Source organism: Mesoplodon densirostris, chromosome X (genome assembly GCF_025265405.1).
Source record: "Mesoplodon densirostris isolate mMesDen1 chromosome X, mMesDen1 primary haplotype, whole genome shotgun sequence".
Taxonomy (NCBI): Eukaryota; Metazoa; Chordata; class Mammalia; order Artiodactyla; family Ziphiidae; genus Mesoplodon; species Mesoplodon densirostris.
This window is the reverse complement of record NC_082681.1, coordinates 2,839,097-2,866,575: the sequence shown is the minus strand read 5'-3', so window position 1 is coordinate 2,866,575 and position 27,479 is coordinate 2,839,097. Positions and strand designations below refer to the sequence as shown.

General features: G+C 64.9%; 1 protein-coding gene across 4 annotated transcripts; it reads left to right on the top strand.

Moving 5' to 3' along the window:
• Window positions 1–423: 423 nt before the first annotated feature.
• FLNA (filamin A) lies at window positions 424–25,867 on the top strand. Of its 4 annotated transcripts, none has more exons than XM_060086251.1 (48): window positions 424–498; window positions 3,546–4,033; window positions 7,161–7,409; window positions 7,514–7,611; window positions 7,731–7,878; window positions 8,263–8,381; window positions 8,475–8,552; window positions 8,644–8,806; window positions 8,908–9,108; window positions 9,627–9,764; window positions 9,854–9,977; window positions 10,093–10,229; window positions 10,330–10,523; window positions 10,659–10,772; window positions 10,864–11,007; window positions 11,695–11,818; window positions 11,905–12,065; window positions 12,152–12,242; window positions 12,330–12,499; window positions 12,773–12,890; window positions 12,989–13,251; window positions 13,477–14,074; window positions 14,161–14,334; window positions 14,420–14,582; window positions 14,660–14,820; window positions 14,913–15,083; window positions 15,470–15,593; window positions 15,683–15,839; window positions 16,519–16,708; window positions 16,864–16,887; window positions 19,211–19,458; window positions 19,542–19,637; window positions 19,808–19,910; window positions 19,998–20,138; window positions 20,247–20,375; window positions 20,571–20,744; window positions 20,841–21,002; window positions 21,096–21,299; window positions 21,376–21,528; window positions 21,645–21,767; window positions 21,884–22,150; window positions 22,284–22,421; window positions 22,620–22,735; window positions 23,262–23,394; window positions 24,169–24,345; window positions 24,503–24,721; window positions 24,806–25,009; window positions 25,380–25,867. In XM_060086251.1, the coding sequence occupies exons 2-48, from the start codon at window positions 3,661–3,663 to the stop codon at window positions 25,565–25,567; spliced, it is 7,944 nt and encodes a 2,647-aa protein (XP_059942234.1). In that variant the 5' UTR covers window positions 424–498; window positions 3,546–3,660; the 3' UTR covers window positions 25,568–25,867. The 4 variants fall into 4 exon arrangements, with proteins under 4 accessions (XP_059942234.1, XP_059942235.1, XP_059942233.1 ...); XM_060086252.1 differs by having other exon boundaries at window positions 470–579; window positions 8,911–9,108; XM_060086250.1 differs by having other exon boundaries at window positions 470–579.
• The last annotated feature ends 1,612 nt before the right edge of the window (window positions 25,868–27,479 follow it).

The following is a 27,479-nucleotide window of genomic DNA, read 5'->3' as shown; positions in this document are numbered from 1 at the left end:
GGCACTCAGGGAGCACCTGCAAGGGCCTGTCGCCCCCCACCCCCAAGGTCAGAATCAAACTTGTCTGGACAGCCCAGGCTCGGGGCAAAGGCGGGGGGCCGTGACTGTGGGCGGCTCCCTGGAGGAGGTGGCTTTTGCTGCTGGGCTGAGACGCAGGCCCTGCAGACCCCTTGGGCGCGCCCCTCCCCTCGCTGGACGGTGAGCTCATCGGGGGTGGGGGGGCGTTGCCGGCGGCCCGGGCGCCTGAGCTCACGGCGCGCCCCCGCGGCGCCCCGCCACCCCCGCTCCTGGGCGATTTTACCAATTAAGGCTTTCTCGCCGGGCCGGGCCGGGCGCGGGGCGGGGGTGCGGCAAACAAGAAGGCGGGCGGCGGCGGCCCATTCGCGTGGAGGCGCGCGGCGCGCAGCGGACGCCAGCGGAGCCCCGAGGCGCTCGGCGCGGGGTCTACGACCGGCCAGGCGCCACCCCGCGGTCGCCGGCCGCCCGCAGGGACAGCAGGTGAGGCCTCCGAGGCGGGCACCGAGTGGAACGGTCACCGAGCTCCTCGCGGAGCGGGAGCCCAGGGCCAGGTGCAGCCAGGTGCGTGAGCGCAGCCGCCTTCCCGGGTTTCCCCGGGAACCTATGTGTGTGCCCAGGAGTGTGGGAGCCGAAAGCCACGGGGGTCCCTGAGAGAGAGGGTGTCTGAGCGTTTGGCAGGATATGGGCTCTCGTGGGTGCCCGTGAGCGGGTCACTGCATGACTGTCCAGGAAGGCAAGGCCCTGAAAGCAGGACATTGTGTGGGCTGAGCGCGAGTGACCACCTGGAAGGACACTTCGCAGGCAGTATGCCCCCTGGGAGGGCGACAGTGGGTACCTGTGACACCAGTCCTCTGGGCACCAACTGCTTTGGGTACATGGGGGCTGGCTCCTGGGCTGCTGTGCTCCAAGGGGACCCGGGTGGGAGGGTGGCCAGGCCAGATTCTCAGGCTGTGCCCTGTCCCAGGTTGGCTCTGAGCTAGATGTTCACACGAGCCAGGATGTGAGCGGCAGGGTCCCCAGATTCCCATGCCACCTGGTCCAGGAGAAGCAGGTGAAGTCCGCTGGCAGACCCACCTGCGTGTGCTCCAGGCAGCACTGTCGAAGTGGGAACTCAGGACTTGAGTGCTGTCACCTGCTGCACCTGGACTTGCCTGAGCAGCCCCTCCTGCCACTCTTTGGCTTTCTTCATCAGCCGAAGCACCCCTGTGGGAGGGCCTGGCCTGGGGTCTGAGGGCAGGAGTGGGGTGGAAGGCGGGGTGTGTCTAACATCCAAGAATCTACTCCAAATAAGGGAAAATATGAAAGAGCTGGATTTGGGCTTCCAAGGACTGCCCGATCTGGGGGCTTTGGGATGGGGCGCCACCTGGTGGTGATACTATGTCCCCTAGGGACAAGAACCCTCTACACCCCCATCACTTATCACCCCCAAATAGGGAAAGCCTAGGGCTGGAAGCCAGGGCACCCAGCTTCTGTCCCCCTTTCTGCTGGAGCCAGCTTCTGGTCGCTTACTCAGACTCAGTTTCCCTGCTCTCTGAAGATTAAGGAATGAACACTGATGACCCAATTGAATGTCAGTTATGGAGTGAAAATCAATTCTTGGTGTAATTCTGTCCTTGGGAACTTGCTTTCCAGTGGGGCAGGGGAATCAGAAGAACAACTCTCACCTCCTCTTGAATGGGGCCTGGTAGGGAGGGGTCCACACAGGTCCCCCTCTACAGCTCTCTCTCCCACCTCCATCCCAGTTCCCAGACACCGCAGTGTGGAGTTTTGTGCACATGTGTCTGAAAGTGGTCAGGAGTGCACAGTGCACAGGAGGTGAGCCTCAGACTGAAAAACATCATTTAGACCCCATACCATCACCACTGGTGAGGAAAAACCAGTGGGGTGACAGGCAGCCCCTAAGCGAGCATGCTGGAGGGCACGGGAGATGCCGGTGGGGACTGCAGCCCCACTGCGGGTGATGCAGACACCAGGGCTGTGTAAGAGTCAACCATATTTGGGCATGACGTGCTGGCTGACCCAGGGCCTCCTCTCCCACTGGTCTTTAGCAGATAACTTAATTACTGCTAGTCTGCGGGTCAATCGAAGAATCAAGCAGGAGGGACAGAGACATGCCTTTCTGGAAAAAAAGATGTAAAGAAGGGAACATCCTGGAGAGGGGAGGTACACAGGACTGGGGGAAGTGAGTCCACTCTGGTGACAAAGCCATGAGTAGGCTGGGGTGGCAGTGAATGTCCCAACAGGCCTCTTGCCCCTGTGCCTTTGCCGGTCAACGTCTCCCCACAGTGACCTCCCACAGTCTCCAGTTATCTACCAGAAAATTAATTTTGAGCAAATAGCTCCCCATTGCCCTGGAGACACCATCCCGGCTCCCCAGCAGGCCTTGGCAGCCTTCCGTGGTTTGCCCCCTTCGGTCCCCTGGCCCCCCTGTCCTGGGGGCCCGCTCTGCACTACCACGGCCCTGAAGCCCACCGAGACCCAGGTGCTCAGAGCCCACCAAGTCTTACTGGAACCCCGGAGCAGGTCCCTCTGAGTCTGGAAGCCCCCACCCCCGCCCCGTGCCGCTGCCTGGCCGCCGGTCACACCGGGCTCAGGGGCCATTCCGACAGGAGAGGAAGCCTCTCCCGCCCCAGGTAGACAGCTGGTGGGTGAGGCGGGCACTCGCTGTCTCTGCATGCATCACACGGCGCCCTGTGCCAGTGCGCAATGGCACGCCCGGGCCCCTTCCAAGGCTGCTGGCTCCTGGAGTGCCGGTGGCCTCCCGGCCCAGTGCCCCATTTCCTCCCGGGTGGAGCGGGGAGGGAGGGAGGCGGTGGGGACCGGCGGGGCGCAGGTGCGCAGGCCAGGCCCTGCAGAGCGCGGGAAGGCGGGATGGGGCAGGGGTCTGGGGGGTTGGCCTAGGGTTCGGGCGCTACGGGCTTCCCTGGCGTGGCGCACGCGCGCAAAGCGCTGCCAGCAGCGCCTGGCCCAGACCTGCGCTCTCCAAGGGCTCGCCCTTCAGATAGGGCCCCTTCCCGCTGCTGCTGCTCCTGCTGCTGCTGCTGCCGGGGCCGCCGGCTGGGGCGCGTCCAGGGAACCCCAAGCGCCGGAGCTCGGGGGGGAGAGGAGACGACGGGGGGCTGCGGGGACCGAGCGGAGTCCACGTGACGCAGGGAGGGCGAGCCACCCCACCCCCCGCAGGGGCCTTGGGGAAGGAAAGTCCCTTGTATGGTGTGCCCGCTGGAAGCCAAGAGGTCCAGCGCCAGACACTGCTCAGCCTTTCCTAGCTGCAGCGTTTCCTGTAGCGCAGGAGAGAGATCGCAGGACTTGAGCGCATCCTTGCCCGCTACGGGGCCCAACGACCCTTCCCGGAGCCTGGGGGTCGGGTCGAAGTCGCCTGGGCGGGGGGACTCAGGGGGGCATTCCAACGGGTGGGGTGGGGCGGGGCGGGCACAGCCCCGAAGCCCCACCCAAGGCCACGCCCCGATGTGACTCCGCCTCCCAGCCCCGCCCCCGCCCCGCATTTAAAGGGCTCGCTCTCTCCGCAGCGCAACCTCTGCTGTCTGCATTGCCCCGCGCTCGCTGAGGTGCCTGCGACTTTAATTAAAGGGCCGTCCCCTCGCTTGGGCTGCAGCACCGCCCCTCGGCTCCTCGCGCCTCAAAATGAGTAGCTCCCACTCCCGGGCGGGCCAGAGCGCTGCGGGCGCGGCTCCGGGCAGTGGCGCCGACACGCGAGACGCAGAGATGCCGGCCACCGAGAAGGACCTGGCGGAGGATGCGCCGTGGAAGAAGATCCAGCAGAACACATTCACGCGTTGGTGCAACGAGCACCTCAAGTGCGTGAGCAAGCGCATCGCCAACCTACAGAAGGACCTGAGCGACGGGCTGCGGCTTATCGCGCTGCTCGAGGTGCTCAGCCAGAAGAAGATGCACCGCAAGCACAACCAGAGGCCCACCTTCCGCCAGATGCAGCTCGAGAACGTGTCGGTGGCGCTCGAGTTCCTGGAGCGCGAGAGCATCAAGCTCGTGTCCATCGGTGAGGGCGCGGCGGGCCGCCCGGCGGCGCGGGGCGGCGAGGGAGGGGGCTCCGCGCGTCCTCCCACCTTCTCCGGGCCGACCCCTCGCAGACACCCCCTTAAGCTGTGGCGCCGCCCCTGGAGTCCCCGGGGCCGCCCAGCTCCGTGTGGGCCTCGAGAACAAAGGCTCGCAGGCCGGCGGTGCGTGCGGACCGCTACGCGCCCCCGCCCGCCGGTCCCCGGCTGGCCCACGCCCAGGCTGAGCTCACATCCTCCACAGGCCGCGCCCCCGCCGCTGCGCCCGCGGTGGGAGAGGGCCTGGCGGGGCGGGCACTGGCCAAGCTCTGGCTGTGCGCCTAGCGCCCCATCTCTAACGAGGGGGAGGCCGGGGCTCTCCATCCCCTACAGCAGTTTGGAGAGGGCCCTCTGGGCTTCAGGCACCCGTGTGGTTCCTTAAACAGGGGGTTGGAGCTTGTGGGTCCCATTGTCTAGTGCCCCGCCCCCCAGTGAGGATGGCTCATACCCCAAGTTTAGGTCTCTTTTCGGGAACTAGGGGGCCAGAGAGGGCCATAGCTAGCAAAACAGCACCTGAGATGGGTTTGGGCGCTGGCCAGTGAAGCGAGCTGGCTTGTCGTCACTTAGATACCCGGTTACTGTCGAGCTTGTGCCAAACTCCTGCCTCCATGTAGGACTTGCTTTCCTGCATCTAGAATATGCAGGAGTTGTTTGGGAGGTACTCCAGCATGTGCTGGGCTCGCTGCCAGCCCAGTGTTCGTGTCACCGGGCTGGTGAGGCTGGCATTGATCGGGCCTACTGCATCATCCCAGGGACTTCGGAGATGAGAGCCACACAGGGACAGAACTGGTGACTGGGGGGGGGGGGGGGCGGGAAGATGCGACAGGGAGAGAAGGGGCACGAGCTTTCTTTTCTTCACAATCAAAAGAGGCCTTCCAGTTGTCCCTACAGCCCTGGCCCGGTCCATGCTGAGCCTGAGAAAAGGAGGGACCGAGACTCAGGTGCCCCCAACCACTCAGGGCAGGTCTCGAGGGCCCCACCTCTTTCTCTGGAATGCAAGTCGAGGCCGAGGCCCACCCCCCAGTCCCAGCCTCAGTCTAGCCAAGCTGAGTCATCTCTGAGCCTTGGGTGGGGGGGCAACCGGATGTGGGGAGGCGGGCCACACCCCAATTGTCTGGGGGGGGTCTCCTCCTTCCCCCTCCCTCCTTCTCCTCCTCTTGTGAGCTGGCTGGAGCAGGCCTAGTTCCCAGAGCTTTGCCATATAAGGCAAAAAAATGTTGGAAAGCAGCAGTGATTAGGGGAGGGAGGGGGCAGGCTGGCCCGGGGGGCTGGGGAAAGGGGGTGGGATGGGGCGGGGCCATCCAACCAGTCAGTCTCTCAACTCTGAGCCCGGTCCTTCCCACTCTCTTTTGTGAGGTGGATGGGAGGGCCTAGGCCAGCCTCCTATGGACCGGGGTGGGGGGGGGGTGGGGAGGGCCCAGCCCGATGATGGCTGATGAGCTTGGCCTTGTGTTTCCCCTCGTGGGTCATAGTGGACCTCGGGCCTGCTGAGGGCTTGTGCTAGACTCGGGATTCTGCGGGTGGGAGCCTGACGGGAAGTCCCGGCTGCTCCTGTGCCCTTGGTCTTCTCTGAACCTTCCAGTCACCCCTAGCCTGAAGCCCCCACTCCACCCTCCTAGCTGCCATTTGGGGACAGTGCAAGGCAGTGGTGAGGGACCGGGACCAGCCCCAGTCTAGGAGCAGGAAGGCCGCTCTGTTTTGAATGGCATTGAGCTGGTCTGCAAGATGCCGCCCGCTGGATTCAGAGGCTACCTGCCATTGATGACCCTTTTGGTGGCATCCATCCCCTTCTCCCCACCCCCAAGTTGACTCACTAGACAAGTATTTTCTACTGATTGTTGGGGAAGGGTAGGTGGAACACGCCAGCAGGGATTCCAAAGATGAGCTGCCCTCCTGAGTTCTCAGAGCCCCCCCGGCCCCCCCACTGATTGCTTGAGAAGGCTGAGACCCAGAAGGGCCTTGGGTGGGGCTCAGAGCCCAGAGGGATTGCCATGGGGATGGGGTGCAGGGTGCCCGCCCTAACCACTTCCCCTGTGGTGAGCTTGGCGGCCACCAGCCTGTAGCCCAGTGGCCCGTTAGGTGGCGAGGAGGGCAGGCAGCAGCTGAGCAGGCTCTGCTGAGACAGCAGGACTTGGGGACCCCACCCATGACCTCTGCCACCCAGGCTCCCAAGCTGGGCCCTGAGCGCCCAACCCAGGCTCACTGACTCCACCCTCCCCCTTCGGGCTGGGTGAGGGGGCCCCTGGAATGTGTCCTGCCCGTCATCCTGGCTGGCAGGCCATCCCTGCCGGGCCCCAGTGAGTCAGGGCCATGCAGCCCAACCACTGGTTCCTTGGGGCTCCCAGCCCCTCCCCCGTGCCAGGGCTGCTGCCCAACTCCCAGCCTGGCTCTGTTGGGGGAGGGGGAGCACTAAGGCAGTGGGGGGGCGGGGCTCACACCCTCCACCCAAAGGGTCCTTGCCCAACGCCTCCACTTCTGCTTCCCCGGCCTCATGCCATCCACCCGTCCCCGCGACCCCAGGGCAGCAGCCATATTTCCCAACCTCTCCGCCTGCCTGCCTTCCTCTTTGTCAGTGCAGGTCAGGGGCCCTTTCCTGGAGATCCCTGGGGATGGGCGGTGGGCCCCTGCAAAGCACTCATCACACTCACTCTCCAGAGCCACCTTTGGGGAAGGGGGCTCCTCCCCAGGCCTCCCCTGGCCCTGTCTGCTGCCTAGGTCTGTGTCCTGTCCTTCCTCTGGGTCCCCATGGCCCCAGGGCTTCCAGCAATGCCCCCTCATTGTGCTCTATTGTCACCATGTGTCTACAGGTGTTTTGCCTCCGAACCTCCTTCACACCCCCAAAGGGGACCTGGGCAGAAAGGGCCCCGACCCACACCCCACCCTGCCCCACGGGGGCCTCTGCCTCCTCTCTGGGGCCTGCTGTGCTGCCACGTTCCCCAGTGCCTGGGAGTGGCCTGACACCCTAAATGCGTGCCACCCCCAAACCCACGTGTGTGCGTGTGTGTGCGCGCATGCACGGGGACTCCCGGGTCGGCCCTGCCCACCCAATGCTGCCACTCGTTCCCCTTACAGACAGTAAGGCCATTGTGGACGGGAACCTCAAGCTGATCTTGGGCCTCATCTGGACCCTGATCCTGCACTACTCCATCTCCATGCCCATGTGGGATGAGGAGGAGGACGAGGAGGCCAAGAAACAGACACCCAAGCAGAGGCTCCTGGGCTGGATCCAGAACAAGCTGCCGCAGCTGCCCATCACCAACTTCAGCCGGGACTGGCAGAGTGGCAGGGCCCTGGGCGCCCTTGTCGACAGCTGTGCCCCAGGTGAGGGGCATCGGGGGGGCGGGGCCACCTGTAAGGGGGTGGAGGGGATGGCCTGCAGCCAGGCCTCATGGCCCCCCAAGCTCATGGCCTTCCTTGCCCCACAGGCCTGTGCCCTGACTGGGATTCCTGGGATGCCAGCAAGCCCGTGAACAACGCGAGGGAAGCCATGCAGCAGGCCGACGACTGGCTGGGCATCCCTCAGGTACGCTCCGCCGGGCCAACCGGGGCCGTCTGGGGGCCGAGGTCCCAGTGCAGAGAGGTGGCGCGTCCCAGGACCCTGAGGCTTGGAGGCCAACTGGCTCCTTTTTCTGCGCGTGACAGGTGATCACCCCTGAGGAGATCGTGGACCCCAATGTGGATGAGCACTCCGTCATGACCTACCTGTCCCAGTTTCCCAAGGCCAAGCTGAAACCAGGGGCTCCCCTGCGGCCCAAACTGAACCCGAAGAAAGCCCGAGCCTACGGGCCAGGTAAGAGAGCCAGGCGGGGGGTCCTCCTGCAAGGTGACCTCCTCCCTGAACGTGAGCTCCCGGGGAGTGTTCAGTCACGTGGCTGCCAGGTGATCAAATGCCCCTCCGTGAGTCAGACAGGAGTGGGTCAGGGCTGGTCAAAACTGGCCACTGGCTCTGTGTTCCCCCCACCACACCAGCCCGAGGCAAACTCAAGCCAGCGTTCTAGAAAACAGGCCCAGGCCTGTCCCACGGCAGGAGCACAGCTGGGGCTGAAGGCCGGGTTCTGCGCGCTGGGGTGTACACCGAACTGACTCACCCCGTTCCGAACGGCCTGATGGGGCTGCGGCGGGGGTGCGCCAGCCCTCACAGCCAGCCTGTGGCTTCCCCCCAATCCCTGGGCAGGCATCGAGCCCACAGGCAACATGGTGAAGAAGCGGGCAGAGTTCACCGTGGAGACCAGAAGCGCCGGGCAGGGAGAGGTGCTGGTGTATGTGGAGGATCCAGCCGGGCACCAGGAGGAGGTAGGGCGGCCGGCAGGCAGGGCAGGGCGCTGCCGGGCCCCCGCGTGGAGGGGCCGCTGTGAGCTACGGCTCACGGACTCCTTCCCGCCCTAGGCAAAGGTGACCGCCAATAACGACAAGAACCGTACCTTCTCTGTCTGGTATGTCCCCGAGGTGACGGGGACTCACAAGGTGAGCCCTCATCCCAAGGGGAGGCCAGTGGCGAGGGCAGTGGCGAGGGCACACCAACCCTGCCCTCACGCTGCGCCCCTCCTGGGAACAGGTCACCGTGCTCTTTGCCGGCCAGCACATCGCCAAGAGCCCCTTCGAGGTGTATGTGGACAAGTCCCAGGGAGATGCCAGCAAAGTGACGGCCCAGGGCCCTGGCCTGGAGCCCAGCGGCAACATCGCCAACAAGACCACCTACTTTGAGATCTTCACAGCGGGTGAGGGGAGGGTGCCGAGGCCGGCAGGTCTGTGGGAAGAGCTGGGGGTGGTGCAGGAGCGGCCTGGAGGCTCCGGGATCTGAGCCGATGCCTCCTGGCAGGAGCGGGGACAGGCGAGGTGGAAGTGGTGATCCAGGACCCCACAGGACGGAAGGGTACCGTGGAGCCTCAGCTGGAGGCCCGGGGCGACAGCACGTATCGCTGCAGCTACCAGCCCACCGTGGAGGGCGTCCACACGGTGCATGTCACCTTCGCTGGTGTGCCCATCCCTCGCAGCCCCTACACTGTCACTGTTGGCCAAGGTAGGCCAGTCCCGGCCGCCCCCCGCTGGGCACGGCTCCAGCCCTGCGGTCTCGGAGGGGGGCAGCCGGGCAGGTCCCGTTCCAGCCCCCGGCCCGGCTCCCGGGGCTTCTGTACTTGCACTGTGCGGGGCACTCTTTCTGGCGCGGCTGGGACCCTCCTCCTCCTCCTCCTCTTGCCCTCTCCATCTCTCTCTCTCTCTCCACGCTCTCACCTTCGGAAGAGCTCGCTCCAGCTGTCTAGAAACCTGCTGCTCTCTGCTCTGCCCACAGGGTCAACGGTACTTGGATCTGTCTTCCTAGGGGGGGGCTAGGCGGGGGGCTGGCATGGCTGGAGCAGGTGGGAGGAGGCCTGCCGTGTCCTGGCCTGGGCCACACAGATCCTAGGGTCACGGTCCCTTCCAGTTCTTTCTTACGCATCCCTTACTGGCCCATGTGGCCCGATGGCCCAGCCTTGTGGGAGCAAGGGAGGGGTCGCCCAGCGCCAGCTCCCAGCAGCTCAGCCAGCCTTCTGCTCACAGCTTGTAACCCAGGGGCCTGCCGCGCCGTCGGCCGGGGCCTCCAGCCCAAGGGTGTGCGAGTGAAGGAGACTGCCGACTTCAAGGTGTACACGAAGGGCGCGGGCAGTGGGGAGCTGAAGGTCACCGTGAAGGGTCCCAGTAAGTTGGCCTGTGGCTGGGCTGGGGTGGGCGGTGTGAGTCCCCGGCCACTGCTGGGCAGGCCTGAGGCCCTCCCTTGTCTCCGGCAGAGGGCGAAGAGCGCGTGAAACAAAAGGACCTGGGGGATGGTGTCTATGGCTTCGAGTATTACCCCATGGTCCCCGGCACATACACTGTCACCATCACGTGGGGCGGCCAGAACATCGGGCGCAGGTGAGGCCCCGGGCTGAGCTCAGAGGTGGTGCGCTCCTCCCTCTGCTGGGTTTGGGCTGGCCCCCCTCCAAGATGGGGCCCCTTGGCACTCCCCTGGGTGGCTCTCTCGTTGCAGTCCCTTCGAGGTGAAGGTGGGCACCGAGTGTGGCAATCAGAAGGTGCGGGCTTGGGGCCCCGGGCTGGAGGGCGGCGTCGTCGGCAAGTCCGCAGACTTTGTGGTGGAGGCCATTGGGGACGATGTGGGCACCCTGGGTAAGTTGGAGACTGCGATGTAGGCACCTGGGGGCAGAGGCTGGTAAGGGCCACCCTCCTGAGGCTCCAAGGCACTGACGGAGCTGGCGGCTGTCGTCAGGCTTCTCGGTGGAGGGCCCGTCGCAGGCCAAGATCGAATGTGATGACAAGGGTGATGGCTCCTGTGATGTGCGCTACTGGCCCCAGGAGGCTGGCGAGTACGCCGTGCACGTGCTGTGCAATAGTGAAGACATCCGCCTCAGCCCCTTCATGGCCGACATCCGCGAGGCGCCCCAGGATTTCCATCCCGACAGGGTAAAGGGCGCGGGCTGCTGGGCTGGGTCTCTGGGCTTTGGGGCCCTGGGCTGGCGTCGCCGGCAGCGTGCTCCTGCCACTCTGTCTTTGGAGGCCAGCACTTGGTCCCCTGAGATCTGGGTGGCCTCCCATTAGGTGAAGGCACGTGGGCCTGGATTGGAGAAGACGGGTGTGGCTGTCAACAAGCCAGCAGAGTTCACGGTGGATGCCAAGCACGGCGGGAAGGCTCCTCTCAGGGTCCAAGTCCAGGTGGGGTGCCCATCTGTGGTGGGGACAGGGTGGGCAGGTGCCCAGACCCGGGCACTGACCAGGAGACCGCCCGCTCCCGCCCACTTTCCAGGACAACGAGGGCTGCCCCGTGGAGGCAGTGGTCAAGGACAACGGCAACGGCACTTACAGCTGCTCCTACGTGCCCCGGAAGCCGGTGAAGCACACGGCCATGGTGTCCTGGGGAGGCGTCAGCATCCCCAGCAGCCCCTTCCGGGTGAGCCTGCCCTCTGCAGGCCTCAGACAGGCCTTTAGCCCACTTCCCTGGGCGCCTGCTTTGCTTTGCTACGGCCCTCTTCGATGAAACTCGCATACCGTACAGCCTACCCCGTTCAATTAAACAACTCGGTGGTTGTAAGTTCGGAGTCGTGCGGCCATCACCACAATCGAGGATGAGAAACTCCTCTACGCCTCAACTGCCCTCGGCCCCTAAGCAGCCGCTCACCCGCTTTCTGGCTGTGCGGTTTACCTTCTCTAGACATTTACTGGGGATGGACTCCCAGGCCCTGTGGCTTTTTATGTCTGGCTGCTTTCACTCAACACCGTGTTCGCGTTAGTTCACCCGCAGCACAGCATGAGTCAGTGCTTCCTGCCTTTTTATGGCTGAATGATGCGCCATCGTATGGATAGACCACGTGTTAGGTGTCCAGTCATTTGTTGATGGGCGTTTGGGGTTTTTTCACCTTTTGGCTGCCGTGAATGTTCCAGTACAGGTGTCAGTGCAGACGAGCGATCTCATTGCTCTGGGTGGATAGATAGCGAAGGGTGGTGGCACTGCAGCATCATATGGTTGCTTTACATGTCACTGTTCAAGGAGCCACCAGGCGACTCCCCAGGGTGGTCGCGCCATTTTGCCCCTCCTCCAGACTGGTCATGCCCCTGCACTTGCCCCCGTGCCCTGCAGGTGAATGTGGGAGCCGGCAGCCACCCAAACAAGGTCAAGGTGTACGGCCCAGGAGTGGCCAAGACGGGACTCAAGGCTCACGAGCCCACCTACTTCACTGTGGACTGCACGGAGGCCGGCCAGGGTAAGGCCCTGCCTCGAGAGCGCGGGTGGGCGAGTGGGTGAGGTGTCCCCGTGAGGTCCCAGCCTCCACTCCCTCCTCCCCCGCAGGTGACGTCAGCATTGGCATCAAGTGTGCCCCCGGTGTGGTGGGCCCCGCTGAGGCCGACATTGACTTCGACATCATCCGCAATGACAATGACACGTTCACAGTCAAGTACACACCCCGTGGGGCTGGCAGCTACACCATCATGGTCCTCTTTGCTGACCAGGTGGGTGCTGCCGCTCCCGGCCCCTAATGCTGCTGGGTGTTGGGGTGCTGCTCTCCTCTCAGCCCTTCTCCTCCCGCTCCCTGCAGGCCACGCCCACCAGCCCCATCCGGGTCAAGGTGGACCCCTCCCATGATGCCAGCAAGGTGAAGGCCGAGGGCCCTGGCCTCAGTCGTACCGGTGAGGACGAGTACCCCATGGGGAGGTTGGGGAGCCCCGAGGGGGCGTGGGGCAAGGTGCCCCTACAGGGTAGCTGTGTCTCCTTAGGTGTCGAGCTTGGCAAACCCACCCACTTCACGGTCAATGCCAAAGCCGCCGGCAAAGGCAAGCTGGATGTCCAGTTCTCGGGGCTGGCCAAGGGGGACGCGGTACGTGATGTGGACCTCGTTGACCACCATGACAATACCTATACCGTCAAGTACACTCCTGTGCAGCAGGTAGCTACCTTGACCCCCCGTGGCCGCGCCTGTCCATACACCTGCTGAGCCCGTGCGGCCCCTCATGTGGTGGGCTGGGTGGGCAGCTCCAGGGGGCTTCCCGCCCACTCTCGTTTCCCACCTGGGAGAGAGCGGGCATGGAAGTCCAGGGGGTGCAGTGGCAGAGAGAAGCCATTGTCTCTGAAGCCCCCTCCCCATGCCCAAGTTGGGAAGCCACAGGCCAGGGGGACCAGGGCCATGACCCATGACCCTGCCCTTCTGTACCCTTCCCAGGGCCCAGTGGGTGTCAGTGTCACTTATGGAGGGGATCCTATCCCCAAGAGCCCCTTCTCGGTGGCGGTGTCTCCAAGCCTGGACCTCAGCAAGATCAAGGTGTCCGGCCTGGGAGAGAGTAAGTAGTTGGGGCCTGTCACAGCCAGCCACTGAGCGTGCCCCGGGGCTGCCTGGGCCCGTGTCACAGTTCTCTCCTTCCTTTCATCATGTCAACAGAGGTGGATGTTGGCAAAGACCAGGAGTTCACAGTCAAGTCGAAGGGTGCCGGTGGCCAAGGCAAAGTGGTGTCCAAGATTGTGGGCCCCTCGGGGACAGCAGTGCCCTGCAAGGTGGAGCCAGGCCTAGGGGCTGACAACAGCGTGGTGCGTTTTGTGCCCCGTGAAGAGGGGCCCTATGAGGTCGAGGTGACCTACGACGGCGTGCCTGTGCCTGGCAGCCCCTTTTCTCTCGAAGCTGTGCCCCCCACCAAGCCTAGCAAGGTAACTGGGGTGTAGGCGCCACCCCCTCTCTTCTCCAGACTCGCCCTCACCCCTTCTCATTTTTGTCCTTTTGAGTGGTGGCCCTGCTCAGGCCTGCCTGTGCCCGTCTGGTGGGGGAGGGGAGCCAGAACGAGAGGAGGCAGACAGAGTCAGGCTGGGGGTCTGAGGGTCAAGGGTCAGGGAGGTGGCGTGGCTTTGGCTCCTGACCTGCCCCTCCTCCCTCAGGTGAAAGCCTTTGGGCCGGGGCTGCAGGGGGGCAGTGCAGGCTCCCCTGCCCGCTTCACCATCGACACCAAGGGCGCCGGCACAGGCGGCCTGGGCCTGACAGTGGAGGGCCCCTGTGAGGCCCAGCTTGAGTGCCTGGACAACGGGGACGGCACGTGCTCTGTGTCCTACGTGCCTACGGAGCCCGGGGACTACAACATCAACATCCTCTTCGCTGACACCCACATCCCCGGCTCCCCGTTCAAGGCCCACGTGGTTCCCTGCTTTGACCCATCCAAGGTCAAGTGCTCGGGCCCTGGGCTGGAGCGGGCCACCGCCGGTGAGGCAGGCCAGTTCCACGTGGACTGCTCGAGTGCAGGCAGCGCAGAGCTGACCATTGAGATCCGCTCCGAGGCGGGGCTGCCAGCCGAGGTGCACATCCAGGACCACGGTGACGGCACGCACACCATCACCTACATCCCCCTGTGCCCCGGGGCCTACACTGTCACCATCAAGTACGGCGGCCAGCCTGTGCCCAACTTCCCCAGCAAGCTGCAGGTGGAGCCCGCAGTGGACACCTCAGGCGTCCAGTGCTATGGGCCCGGGATTGAGGGCCAAGGTGAGAGGCCTCCCACCACAGGGCACGGGAGCAGGGGGAGCCAGGGCCCCTGGAGCCCCATTCTTCCTCTCCCTGACCCCCTGCAGGCGTCTTCCGAGAAGCCACCACTGAGTTCAGTGTGGATGCCCGGGCTCTGACGCAGACCGGAGGGCCGCACGTCAAGGCTCGCGTGGCCAACCCCTCGGGCAACCTGACCGAGACCTACGTGCAGGACTGTGGCGACGGCACGTACAAAGTGGAGTACACGCCTTACGAGGAGGGTGCGTGCTGGGGCGCTGGAGGGATGGGCCGGGGGTGGGGGCAGGGCGACCTGGGCTCCTTATGACCCAGCCTGCCCTCCTGCAGGACTCCACTCTGTGGATGTGACCTACGACGGCAGCCCTGTGCCCAGCAGCCCCTTTCAGGTGCCTGTGACCGAGGGCTGTGACCCCTCCCGAGTGCGCGTCCATGGGCCGGGCATCCAAAGCGGCACCACCAACAAGCCCAACAAGTTCACCGTGGAGACCAGGTGAGCGAGGGCCCCAGAAGCAGGGGCTGCAGTGCGCCTTGGAACCCAGGGGATAACGGGCTGTCTCTCTGGACCAGGGGAGCTGGCACAGGGGGCCTGGGACTGGCTGTAGAGGGCCCCTCCGAGGCCAAGATGTCCTGCATGGACAACAAGGACGGCAGCTGCTCGGTCGAGTACGTCCCCTACGAGGCTGGCACCTACAGCCTTAATGTCACCTACGGCGGCCATCAAGTGCCAGGTGAGGAGGCAGGTCAGCTGGGGCCGGGCTGGGACCACCTGTCCGCCCTCCACTCTGTCTCACACAGCTGCCATCCCTCTGCCCGCCTCCAGGCAGTCCTTTCAAGGTCCCTGTGCACGATGTGACAGACGCGTCCAAGGTCAAGTGCTCTGGGCCTGGCCTGAGCCCAGGCATGGTCCGTGCCAACCTCCCTCAGTCCTTCCAGGTGGACACGAGCAAGGCCGGCGTGGCCCCGCTGCAGGTCAAAGTGCAGGGGCCCAAAGGTGAGAGTGTTCCTGTGCCTGGGAGTGGGGGTCAGCTCAGGAGAGTGTGGTCCTCTGAGGGAGGGGACCCAGCACACGGTGGGGGGGCGGGGGGCGGGGCCGGTGGGCAGGCAGTTGACCCCAGAGCCAGTGCCCTGGTGCAAGGGACCAAAAGGAAGCAGAACAGACAGGACTCGGCCACTGAGCAGATGTGGCAGGCGGGAGGGAGGTAGAGCGGGCAAGGGTGTGAGGTGTCACAGGAGCTCAGGGTTGTTCTGGGGACGGGCAGGTGAGGGCAAGTCGAGCCCCCCTGGGGTGAGGGCTGGGTGCGTGGCCCAGACTCGGCTTTCTAGTGCGGTGGGACTAGGGGCCCAGGGCACCGGCTAAGGCTCTGTCTGGGGGGCCAGGCCTGGTGGAGCCGGTGGATGTGGTGGACAATGCCGATGGCACCCAGACCGTGAACTATGTGCCCAGCCGTGAGGGGCCCTACAGCATCTCGGTGCTGTACGGGGAAGAAGAGGTGCCCCGAAGGTAAGAGGCTGGGCCCTCTGCCCGTGGGGAGGGGCCTGGGCTGGGCACCAAGAGCCTTCCTGACCGCTCACAGCATCCTGGGCTAACAGCCCCTTCAAGGTCAAGGTGCTGCCTACACATGATGCCAGTAAGGTAAAGGCCAGCGGCCCCGGGCTCAACACCACTGGCGTGCCCGCCAGCCTGCCTGTGGAGTTCACCATTGACGCAAAGGACGCAGGGGAGGGCCTGCTGGCGGTCCAGATCACGGTGAGCCGGCCGCACGGGTGGCCGCCTGGTCCTGCTGTTTTGCAGCTCCGGGCACAGGGAAGGCGAGGGAGGGGAGGGGCCCAGGCCGGAGCGGGGTGCAGTGCGGGGTCCGCGGCCTGGGGCAGATGGGCCAGTCCGGCTCTCTGGTCTCCCTAAGGAGCCGTGCCAGCCAGGGCAGGCCCCCCGCCTCTAGGATGGTGGTGACAGACACAGGCTTCCCCACGCACGCACTTGCTCACTTCTGATGTCACCAAAGCCCTTAGTGCCGCAGCTTTTCTGCCTGTAACATTCTCTGGGGCCAGGTATAAGGCTAGGACTCTGAGATCTTCGGGGGAACTTGTCCTGGTGCTAGGGCAGGCCCTGGGGTAGAGGATGGGAGCTGAGAGGTCCTCGTGGGGGTAAAGCAGGATGAGCGCCAAGTCCCTGGCCCTGCCTGTTGTCACGCAGGGTGCAGGGGACGGGGGCACTGGGCATTTTGGTGCTTCCCTTCTGGACCTTGTCTGTGGGGAAGTAAAGGACAGTGGTGGATAGGCAGCCGTCTTGGGCCATGGTGGTTGAGCGGCTCAGAGGCTGTCCCTGCAGCAGTGGTGCTTGACGCTTAGTCCTTTGAGAGGGCCTGAGGGAACCCCGGGCCTGGCTGGGCTTGGGCCAACCGCCTCCCCTGTGCTCTGCCACACAGGACCCTGAGGGCAAGCCCAAGAAGACGCACATCCAAGACAACCACGACGGCACGTACACGGTGGCCTACGTGCCAGACGTGACGGGCCGCTACACCATCCTCATCAAGTATGGTGGTGATGAGATCCCCTTCTCCCCGTACCGCGTTCGGGCCGTGCCCACGGGGGATGCCAGCAAGTGCACCGTCACAGGTGAGCCAGCCCGCCAGCGGCCACGGCGCTCAGCACGGGGCTTGGGTGTGCCTGTGTGCAAGGGCTCGCTGCTTGGGGCGGCGTGTGGGAGTGGGGGCCGCCCCCTTGAGTGACTCACCTGACCTTTCTCCTTGCTCTCTGCCCTCTCACCTCAGTGTCAATCGGAGGTCACGGGCTAGGTAAGCTGCTTGCTGGGGCCACTCCCAATGCCCCTCCTGCCCAGAGGGCAGCTTCCTTTCCTCTTCCATGCTGATTCCCAGGACAGTTCCAGCTGCAGCTCTTGGCAGGGACAGAGGGGGGAACTGGAGGGTTAGGGCCCAGGGAGGCCTCCGGAGCTGAGCATGAGTGCTCCGGCCCTCCCCCTCTCTGGGCCTCCATTTCCCCATCTGAGAAGTCGGGTTGCAGCTGAGAGCTTTGGGGTGAGGTGCATCCTGAGAGGCACCCCCCTGGAGGCTCTGGGGTCTGGGGATCTTGGCTTCCCGGGGAAGTCCCGGGGGCGGGCAGCAGGCCCTTGCTTTTCGCTTCCTCTTTCTGCGTCCAGGGCTCTCGCGTGGGGTCTCCCCCAAGCAGTGGGAGTCCCCAGCCCCTGCCGGATCCACAGACCCCCATCCCCACCTCCCGGGGGCCTCTGCGTCCCAGGCCGGGGGAGGTGCAGGCTGCATGAGTGGGTGGGGCTGGCTGGTAGTGCCGTAGCACCAGCGTCGACTGCTTGGGCGGCCAGCATGGCGGGGCCCGGCCCGGCCTCAGAGCCCCAAAGTGCACTCGGTGGCCCCCCTCCCCCACTCCCTCCCTCCCCCTATTCCCCAAGCAGTGACGTTATTCAGATGGTCCCCAACCAGGCACGGAGGTTCTCCTGCTCAGGCATGGGAGGGGAGAGCCAGCCCCAGCCAGGGACACCAAGAAGAGGCAACGACTACACGGGAGCCTCAGGGCTGTCGGCCTGGACCTTGGCCAAGGCAGCCAGGGAGAAAGTTAGAGGGTGGCTGGGGCTCCACGGCAGGGGCTCGATGACTTTGGACAGCAGGCCTCGGGGTCTGAGACGCCAGCCCTGCGTGCCTAGGGCAGGGGGTAGGGCCCGGGGGGGCAGAGGCAGGGGCAGGGCTGGGCTGAGGGAGTGGTCTCGGTTTACCTGGCCACCGCGTGCAGAATGGAGACAGGGCGCCCAGCTGGGGAACCGAAGTCACCTCTGGACCTGTTGGAGGGGTGGCTTGGGCTAGGCTGCTGGTGGTGGGGCTTGAGGGGGAGCCAAACAGGGCGGGTACTTTGAGGATGGAGCAGCTGAGGGGCTGGGCGCTGGGCCGGGAAAGCGGGGAGTCGGGGCTGACTGTGAGGTTGGGGCCTGAGCTACTAGCTAGTTGGCGGGTCCAGGTTCCGAGCCAGGGAGACCAGGTGTGGCTATGTGTGAGGTGAGGCCTCCCAGGGCAGGGGCGGCAGCAGTGGGGGCCGGGTGTAGAGCTCAGGAGAGCCGCGGAAGGCCAGCATGGAGCCCTTGCGCCAAGTGGGAGCCCTCGACGGACAGGAGAGTCCGGTGGCAGGCTGGCCAGGGGGCCCCCTTGCACTCAGCCCTCGAGTTGGTCCGGTGCTCCCAGCTGCTTCCCTGGCAGGGGCCGGACTCCAGAAAGCACTCGCTGCCAGGCCTCCCAGCCCACAGCCCCCCGAGCCTCCGCGGCTGAGCCCAGATCATAACGTCACTGCCCTCCCCTCTCCTCGGCCGCTCTGGGGCCCTGGAGGCTGCTCAGCTGCTCCGCTCTCGCCGCCCCGCGGCCGTGGCTCTGGCTTGGGCCTCCTGCCCCCCTTCCCCCTGGGCGATGCCACTGCCTGCTGCGCTGTGCTTCCTGGGTGCTAACCCTGCTGCCTACCTGCTTCCCTGCTCCCAGCTCCCTGCCTGCGCCGGGCCACGCCCAGCTGCCCCTCTCTGCAAGCCTCCGGTCGAGCGAGCATTCTCAGTTGTCAGGAAACTCCAATTTCACCTTCAGGCCCGGGGGGCGGGGGGCGAGTGTCACGTCCCCCACGCTGCAGCAGGACTCTGCCTCACTGCGTCCGCACATGGCACTGGGGGCCGGGGCCGGGGCCAGGCCACAGGGGCGAAGGCAGCCGTGGGCCCAGCCGGAGCGCTGGCGCCGCTCAGCGTGGTCCACGGCACAGGCTGAAGCCAAGTGGGCGGGGGCGGTGGCAGCAAATGCTTGTGCCCTGATGGCGGCGGTGGCCTCGTGGGCTTCCCGGCCCTTCCTTCCTCTCAGACTCCTGGGTGCTGCCCGTTGGGCCTTTCCCATGTGGGGGACTCCCCCGAGACAGGACTCCCAGGCTTGAGGTGGCTCAGGGGAACCTTTCCTGCCTTCTGAGAAATCACTCACCATCCCAGCTTGGGGGGGCGGGGGCGGGAGGCCTGGCTGTGCTTGGTGGTGGCAGTAAGGCCTGGGCGGGCGGCAGGTGGACAGGAGTGGCCCGAGCGCCGCGCTCATGCACCGGCCCCCCCTTTGGGGACCCACCCTACCCCACCAGGCGCTGGCATCGGCCCCACCATCCAGATTGGGGAGGAGACGGTGATCACCGTGGACACCAAGGCGGCGGGCAAAGGCAAGGTGACCTGCACCGTGTGCACACCCGACGGCTCCGAGGTGGACGTGGACGTGGTAGAGAACGAGGACGGCACCTTTGACATCTTCTATACGGCCCCCCAGCCGGGCAAATATGTCATCTGCGTGCGCTTCGGTGGCGAACACGTGCCCAACAGCCCCTTCCAAGTGACGGTCAGGAGGGGTCAGGGGTGAGGCGTCCGGGCGGGGCTCATCTGTGGTGACAGGGTCTCCAGCTCTCGTGCGTTGCCCCGCAGGCTCTGGCCGGAGACCAGCCCGCGGCGCAGCCCCCACTACGGCCTCAGCAGCTGGCCCCACCATACACCTACGCCCAGGGCGGCCAGCAGACCTGGGTATGGCCTGGCCCACCTCCTCCCAGCCCTAGGGGACACTCGGGGACCAGCCAGCTGGGTGTCCCGTGAGGCCCTGTTCTGCCGCTTGTTGGGAGGGGCCCCAGATCCTCCCACGCGGGACCCCCGGCCCTCCTGCAGCTCCTCACTCAGGCCCTCTGTCTCCACTGCAGGCCCCAGAAAGACCCTTGGTGGGTGTCAATGGGCTGGATGTGACCAGCCTGAGGCCCTTCGACCTTGTCATCCCCTTCACCATCAAGAAGGGCGAGATCACTGGTGAGCGGGGGCGGGAAGGAGCTAGGGAGCCACAGAGGCCAGAGTGTGCCAACGGGCTGCCCTGACCCGGGCCCCACTGCCCTGTAGGGGAGGTGCGGATGCCCTCGGGCAAGGTGGCGCAGCCGGCCATCACCGACAATAAGGATGGCACCGTGACCGTGCGCTACGCACCCAGCGAGGCCGGCCTGCATGAGATGGACATCCGCTATGACAACATGCACATCCCAGGTGCGCCCCTCAGCATGCCACCACCACCTTACAGGGTCGTGGGGCTGGGGGAAGGGCTTGGGGACAACACGAGGCCCCCATTCCACGTGGTCCCTCTTCCTGCCTCAGGAAGCCCCCTACAGTTCTACGTGGATTATGTGAACTGCGGCCACGTCACAGCCTACGGGCCTGGCCTCACCCACGGGGTGGTGAACAAGCCTGCTGTCTTCACCGTCAACACCAAGGATGCAGGAGAGGGTGAGCGGCAGCTCTCGTCTTGACCTGCCTGTGTGTCACGGGCTACTGTCATCCTGTGGGGAGCTGGACACTGGAGATGCTCCCCAGATGAGGCTCCCTGCCCCACCCCCAGACTCTGCTTGCCCGTTGGGGCTTCTCCTCATTGGCGCAGTGTCCCTCAGCACAGTTCCCACCCTCACCCACAACTCTCTCCAGGGGGCTTGTCCCTGGCCATCGAGGGCCCATCCAAAGCAGAAATCAGCTGCACTGACAACCAGGACGGGACGTGCAGCGTCTCCTACCTGCCCGTGCTGCCTGGTGACTACAGCATCCTGGTCAAGTACAACGAGCAGCACATCCCGGGCAGCCCCTTCACTGCCAGGGTCACAGGTAGGTGATACCCAGAGCAGTGACAAAAGGAGGCAGGTGGCAGGGTGGGTGCAGTCTCCCTCTGTGCCTGGACACACAGTGACCGTCCCCTGCCAGGTGACGACTCGATGCGCATGTCCCACCTGAAGGTGGGCTCTGCCGCTGACATCCCCATCAATATCTCGGAGACGGACCTCAGCCTGCTCACAGCCACGGTGGTGCCGCCCTCGGGCCGGGAGGAGCCCTGTCTGCTGAAGCGGCTGCGCAATGGTCACGTGGGTAAGAGGCTGGGGAGCAGGGCCTTCTGGAAAGGAGGGAGGCAGGGGGTGGGGGCACGCCTTTCCCCAGCTGACAGCCCCTCCCCGTGTCCAGGGATCTCCTTCGTGCCCAAGGAGACCGGGGAGCACCTGGTGCATGTGAAGAAGAATGGCCAGCACGTGGCGAGCAGCCCCATCCCCGTGGTAATCAGCCAGTCGGAGATTGGGGATGCCAGCCGCGTGCGGGTCTCAGGCCAGGGCCTCCACGAAGGCCACACCTTTGAGCCTGCAGAGTTTATCATCGACACCCGTGATGCAGGTAGGCAGTGGTGGCCTGGAAGCTGGGGTGAGACCACTGTACTTGGCCCCCTGGCTCAGGGGTGTCCCTCCCGCAGGCTATGGTGGGCTCAGCCTGTCCATCGAGGGTCCCAGCAAGGTGGACATCAACACAGAGGACCTGGAGGATGGCACATGCAGGGTCACCTACTGCCCCACGGAGCCTGGAAACTATATCATCAACATCAAGTTCGCTGACCAGCACGTGCCTGGTGAGTGAGGCACCCACGCACCTTCCCCATGGCTGGGCAACCCTCCTCGCCACACCCCAGGGTCCACCTGCAGAAGGTAACTTGTGTGGGATGTGGGTTGTGCTTTCTTCCTGCAGGCAGCCCCTTCTCCGTGAAGGTCACAGGCGAGGGCCGGGTGAAAGAGAGCATCACACGCAGGCGACGGGCCCCTTCGGTGGCTAACGTTGGCAGTCATTGTGACCTGAGCCTGAAGATCCCTGGTAGGAGCTACAGGCGCCAGGGAGGGTCCCAGGGAGTCCTATGTGCCGGCCCGAGGTGGTCCCAAACAGGGGTGGGCCCTCGGTCTCCTGCTCACCAGGCTGTCCCCCACCTACAGAAATTAGCATCCAGGACATGACAGCCCAGGTGACTAGCCCATCAGGCAAGAGCCATGAGGCCGAGATCGTGGAAGGGGAGAACCATACCTACTGCATCCGCTTCGTGCCCGCTGAGATGGGCATGCACACCGTCAGCGTCAAGTACAAGGGCCAGCACGTGCCTGGGAGCCCTTTCCAGTTCACTGTAGGGCCCCTGGGGGAAGGGGGAGCCCACAAGGTCCGCGCCGGGGGCCCTGGCCTGGAAAGGGCTGAAGCTGGAGTGCCAGGTAGGCCTTCCTGCAGGGCTCTTGCCATGCCTGGGCGGGGGCTGGGGGGCAGGAGGGGGCTAGCAGCCATGCTGGGCGGGAGCCGATGCCACGGGAGCAGCCCTCCGTGAGGACACACTGTACCTTCCCGCAGCTGAATTCAGCATTTGGACCCGGGAAGCTGGTGCCGGGGGCCTGGCCATTGCTGTCGAGGGCCCCAGCAAGGCCGAGATCTCCTTCGAGGACCGCAAGGATGGCTCCTGTGGCGTGGCCTATGTGGTCCAGGAGCCAGGTACTGAGACGTGGCTGGGGCTGGGAGGCAGCATTCGGGTTTGGGTGCTGGGCTGGGTCTATGCGGACAGCCCTGCCCGGCTCCCACCCTCCACCTGGAGGTCCCAGGGCCACTCAGGCTGTTTGTGGGAGGTGGCAGGCTCGAATGCTGACAGGTGGGGACCTCCCGGCACGCCCTCTGTTCTCTCTCCCTGCTCAGGTGACTACGAGGTCTCAGTCAAGTTCAACGAGGAGCACATCCCCGATAGCCCTTTTGTGGTGCCTGTGGCTTCTCCGTCTGGTGACGCCCGCCGCCTTACTGTTTCTAGTCTTCAGGTGAGGCACCGAGAGAAACCGCCCGCCTGGGGCTCCTGGGCCCGGCCAGACCAGAGCCGCCGCACAGAGCAGGCCTTGGCCCCGTGTCGAGTGACCCGCCCAGCCCAGCTCGGGGCGCCGGGCTTCTGCTCTGGCCGGGTGCAGCCCACGCTTGGGGTCGGAGGAAGTACCCCTGACCGTCGCGTGGAGTTTTTCTCGTGTCTCAGCTCTAAAGGCTTTGAACAGAAGCCTGTGCCCCTTGAGCACCAGGGCTGAGGTTTAAAGAGGGACAGCCTGCCAGGGCTGAGTGCTGCCCGCAGGGCGGGGCCACCCCCCTTCCTGCCGCCCGGTGTGTGATTGTAGAGCGTGGGTCTGGGAGCGGGGGTGTGTGCCTGTAGCTTGCTGCCCCTCGAGAATCAATGGCTCTCCCTCTTTAAACCAAGCTGGACGCCAGATGGGTAAGTGCAACCCTGTGGGCCTCCTGCTTCTGGAGCCCTGCCTTTCCTTGCCCCGCCCCAGCCCCTAACCGCGTCTGCTGTGCTTCCAGGAGTCAGGGCTAAAGGTCAACCAGCCAGCCTCTTTTGCAGTCAGCCTGAACGGGGCCAAGGGGGCGATCGATGCCAAGGTGCACAGCCCCTCAGGAGCCCTGGAGGAGTGCTATGTCACAGAGATCGACCAAGGTGAGGCCCTGTCCCTTCCTGGCCACCCAGCCGTCTGCCCTGGCCCCACTGGGAGCAGTGGGCCTCCCCCGGGCCTGGCCCACTGGCTGGAAGCAGGCTGAGAGTACAAAGGGAAGGCACGGACTCCGGAAGCAGCCGAGACAGGGCCCAGAGTCCTGGGCTCCTTCAGCCGGGCGGCGCTTCCCCAACTTGTGACCCAAGCCCTTGGGGTACCTAGCTCAGCAGCCATGCTGCTAGGAAGGAAAACGCCTTCTGCAGGCCGTATAGTGCAGTCTCTTGAGGGAGAGACCCAAAGTCCAGTGATGGGGGCTGCCCAGGTCTTTGGCCAAGGCCTGGAACTTGGGGACAGCCCCGGGTGTGGGAGGAGCTGCTTGGCCCAATTTCACTAGTTCACAGCCTCATCCTGCCCCTTCCCAGCTGCGTGACCTCAAGCAAGTTCCTGCCTGTCTCTGGGCCCCAGTGAACACGTGGGGGGTAAGGCACCCATGGTAATCTTTGGAGAAGGAGGCATCGAGGCGGGCATTTTGCCTACAAGAGATTCCAGTCCGAATGAGTCCTAGCAGTAGCTTGGGCATCTAAAGCTTCGCCCCGCAGGCTTCAGGAGGTCTGTGCAGTGGGGTGTGGGTGCCCAGCACGGTCTCGGAAAAAAGCTGAGTGGGCCCCCTAGACCTGCTGGACTCAACGCTGGCAGGCAAGGGAAGCCCCTCGCCGATGCCAGTTGGTCAGTTTGGGAGGAGAGACCCCAGGCCCACGGCATGTTCCTCTGCCCCTCAGATAAGTACGCCGTGCGCTTTATCCCACGGGAGAATGGCATCTACCTGATTGATGTCAAGTTCAATGGCACCCACATCCCTGGAAGCCCCTTCAAGATCCGAGTTGGGGAGCCTGGGCACGGAGGGGACCCAGGCCTGGTGTCCGCTTACGGAGCTGGCCTGGAAGGCGGCGTCACAGGTAGGTCAGTGGGTGCAGCTTCCGGTGTGTGAACACAACTGCTCGGGTCCCCCCTCCAAGCTCTCAGTGACAACAGGAGGCGTGCGGAGGTGACAAGGCTACACTGGGGGGCTGCAGTGGGGAAACAGGCCAGGCCAGCTCTGCCCACCCTCCCCAGGGAGCCCAGCTGAGTTCATTGTGAACACAAGCAATGCGGGCGCTGGTGCCCTATCGGTCACAATCGACGGGCCCTCCAAGGTGAAGATGGATTGCCAGGAGTGCCCTGAGGGCTACCGCGTCACCTACACCCCCATGGCACCTGGCAGCTACCTCATCTCCATCAAGTACGGCGGCCCCTACCACATTGGGGGCAGCCCCTTCAAGGCCAGAGTTACAGGTGAGCCTTGTACCAGACTGCCCCTACCCAACCCAGCGCGTGACACTCTGGCCACCTCTTAGCCTCTCGTGCTCTGCCCTGCAGGTCACCGTCTGGTCAGCAACCACAGCCTCCATGAGACATCATCAGTGTTTGTGGACTCCCTGACCAAGACTGCCAGTGCCCCCCAGCATGGGGCCCCAGGCCCAGGTTCCACCGACGCCAGCAAGGTGCTGGCCAAGGGCGTGGGGCTGAGCAAGGCCTACATGGGCCAGAAGAGCAGCTTCACGGTGGACTGCAGCAAAGCAGGTGGGTGTCCAGGCCCTAGCCTGGTTCCAGAGATGAGGCTAGAAATAAGAGCGGAGAGCCAATGTCTGGGAACATGGGAAGGGGAATGAGGCGGGTGGGAATGCCTTTGGGAGCGGGCCACTTCCAGCCTGGGCCTCCCTGCCATCTCCTCTACCCTTCAGGAAAGTGCCCTGGAGGAGCTGGAGTTTCCTTTGCTGGTCTTGCTGGGGCGTGGGGGGTTGCTCGCAGCTCTTTAGGAAGGGCTGTCACCCCAAAACAGGCGACGAGGTGGGAAGGGGAGGATACAAGACAGGAGAAGGGAGTCAGCGCAGTCACAGCTGAGGTGGGGGACTTGGGGCCTGGCACTGAGGCCCCTTCCCACCCGCCCCAGGCAACAACATGCTGCTGGTGGGGGTACACGGGCCCCGGACACCCTGCGAGGAGATCCTGGTGAAGCACGTGGGCAGCAGGCTCTACAGCGTCTCCTACCTGCTCAAGGACAAGGGGGAGTACACGCTGGTGGTGAAATGGGGGGACGAGCACATCCCAGGCAGCCCCTACCGCGTCCTGGTGCCCTGAGTTCCGTGTCCGAGCCAGCCAGCGGCTCCCAGGATGAGAAGTGCCCCTGCGCCCGCCCTCCGCCACCCGAGCAGCACCCGCCCCAGCCCTGGCCAGCCCTGGCCACCCTGTCACCGCAGCCGACCCTGCCCTGTGCTGCGCTCCCCTGCCTCCACTTGGGCAAAGGAGAGGGGCGAGCAGAGGCAGCCTGCCTGTCTTCTTTGCTCCTGGGAGGGGTGAGGGGTGGGGGTCTTGTGCACAACCACCCGCTAGTTCTCTTCTCTAGCCAAGAGGAATAAAGTTCTGCTTCCATTCTCCTGAGGGTGGCTCGAGCTTTCTGGCAAGGGTGCTGACACTGTAGACAGGCTGGATGGAAGCATGGGCCCAGACCACAGGCTGCTGGATCTCCAGGCCCAGCCCCCTCCCACTGCCCTGGCACCCAGGGGGTCCCGACTCGGCTCCCATCTGCACTGGCCTCCTCTCTGCCTCCCTTAGTTCAGACCAATGTGGGGCAAGGGGTGTGTCGTGCCCCCAGAACAGGGCCTGATGCTAGTGTGCTTATCCCAGACCCCACCAGCAACGGATGCTGTCCCGGGGGAAGGCCAGGCCATGGCCAGGCTACAGGAGGTAAAGTGCTGGGTGGGAGGACCAGAGAAGCAGGACCTGAAATCACAGCAAGCCCTGGCCATCCCGCAGACAGCTTAAACGTGCCACCATCCCCTGAGGAGGGACTGTCACCAGGCCCCCCGCCCTGGGGGGGCAGGCTGTGGGTCTCCAGGGCCCTCAGTGGGCAGGTGGCAGCAGGTGGACGCATTCAAGGCACTGGCCACAGAGTCTGCCCCATCCCCACTCCAGTGGCAGGCGTCTGCGCCTGTCCTGCCCCATCCCCACTCCACCTCCCTGCGTGGGCCCTGCCATGGGTCCCTCTTGCCTTCGGCGTGCAAGGGCAATCCCAGCCACTCAGGTCACTGTTGCTCTGCAGCCCTGTTCAGAGCCTCGCTCACCTCTGTGCCCAGTGCCCCACCCCGAGCAATCCACACTTTTCCGCCCTCTGCACACAACTCTGATGTCCCTCCTGCGGCCGCACAGCCACCCTGCTCCTCCCCTGGGTGGCAGCCAGCTTCACCCCCCCGGATGTAGGGAAGGGCCGTAAAGCCAGCCAAGGCTCAAGCTTTCAGGCCTCCTCTCCCAACTGGGCAGCTGAAAACATGCTGGCCATGCCCCCCTTCTGGAAGTACTTTTGGGCCACCATGAGCCCGGATTCAGATCACAGTTGCTTCCCAGCCACAGCCCAGTAAAAACAGCATGAACTCAGGAAGGGAGAGGAAGAGGAGCAGGCAGGGGCCAGCGGCAGCTCCCCAACGCCCAGACCCAGGGCTCCCCCAGCCTCCAGCCCCTCATCCCCAGCATGCAGGGGGAAGGCAGAGCAGGGGCAGCCACTGATCTGCAGGAAAGGGGCATGGTCCCCACCGTTACTGCCCCTGGGCTGGCCTGCGGCCAGTCCCTGGAGACATCTAGAAGCTGCTCAGGTGGAGAAGGGGCAGATGCAGGCCCAGAGAAGTCCAGCCCCAGTTGGGGGGATAGAGGTCCCCCCAAGGCACCGCCTTCTCCCCTCGGCCCACCACGCACCCCTCCCGCCGACTCACCCAGAGCCTCCTGCCTGCTCCCCGTACCAGTCCACCAGGAGGAGACAGTCCTGTCTCCCATCCTTTCCGAACCCCGCCTGCTGGACGGGCCCCCATGGGAGAATGGCCCCAGAGCCAGGCTGAGCTTAACCAGGAGGCTCCGTCCCCGCCCCGGACTCCTCATCACACCCAGGCAGCCATGAGGCACGCTAGGCGGCAGCGGGGGGGGGGAAAGATGCACCCTGGAGGGGGGAAACAGGACCCTGACGACAGCCCTGAGGACAGAGGCTGCGGGACAGACCAGGCCT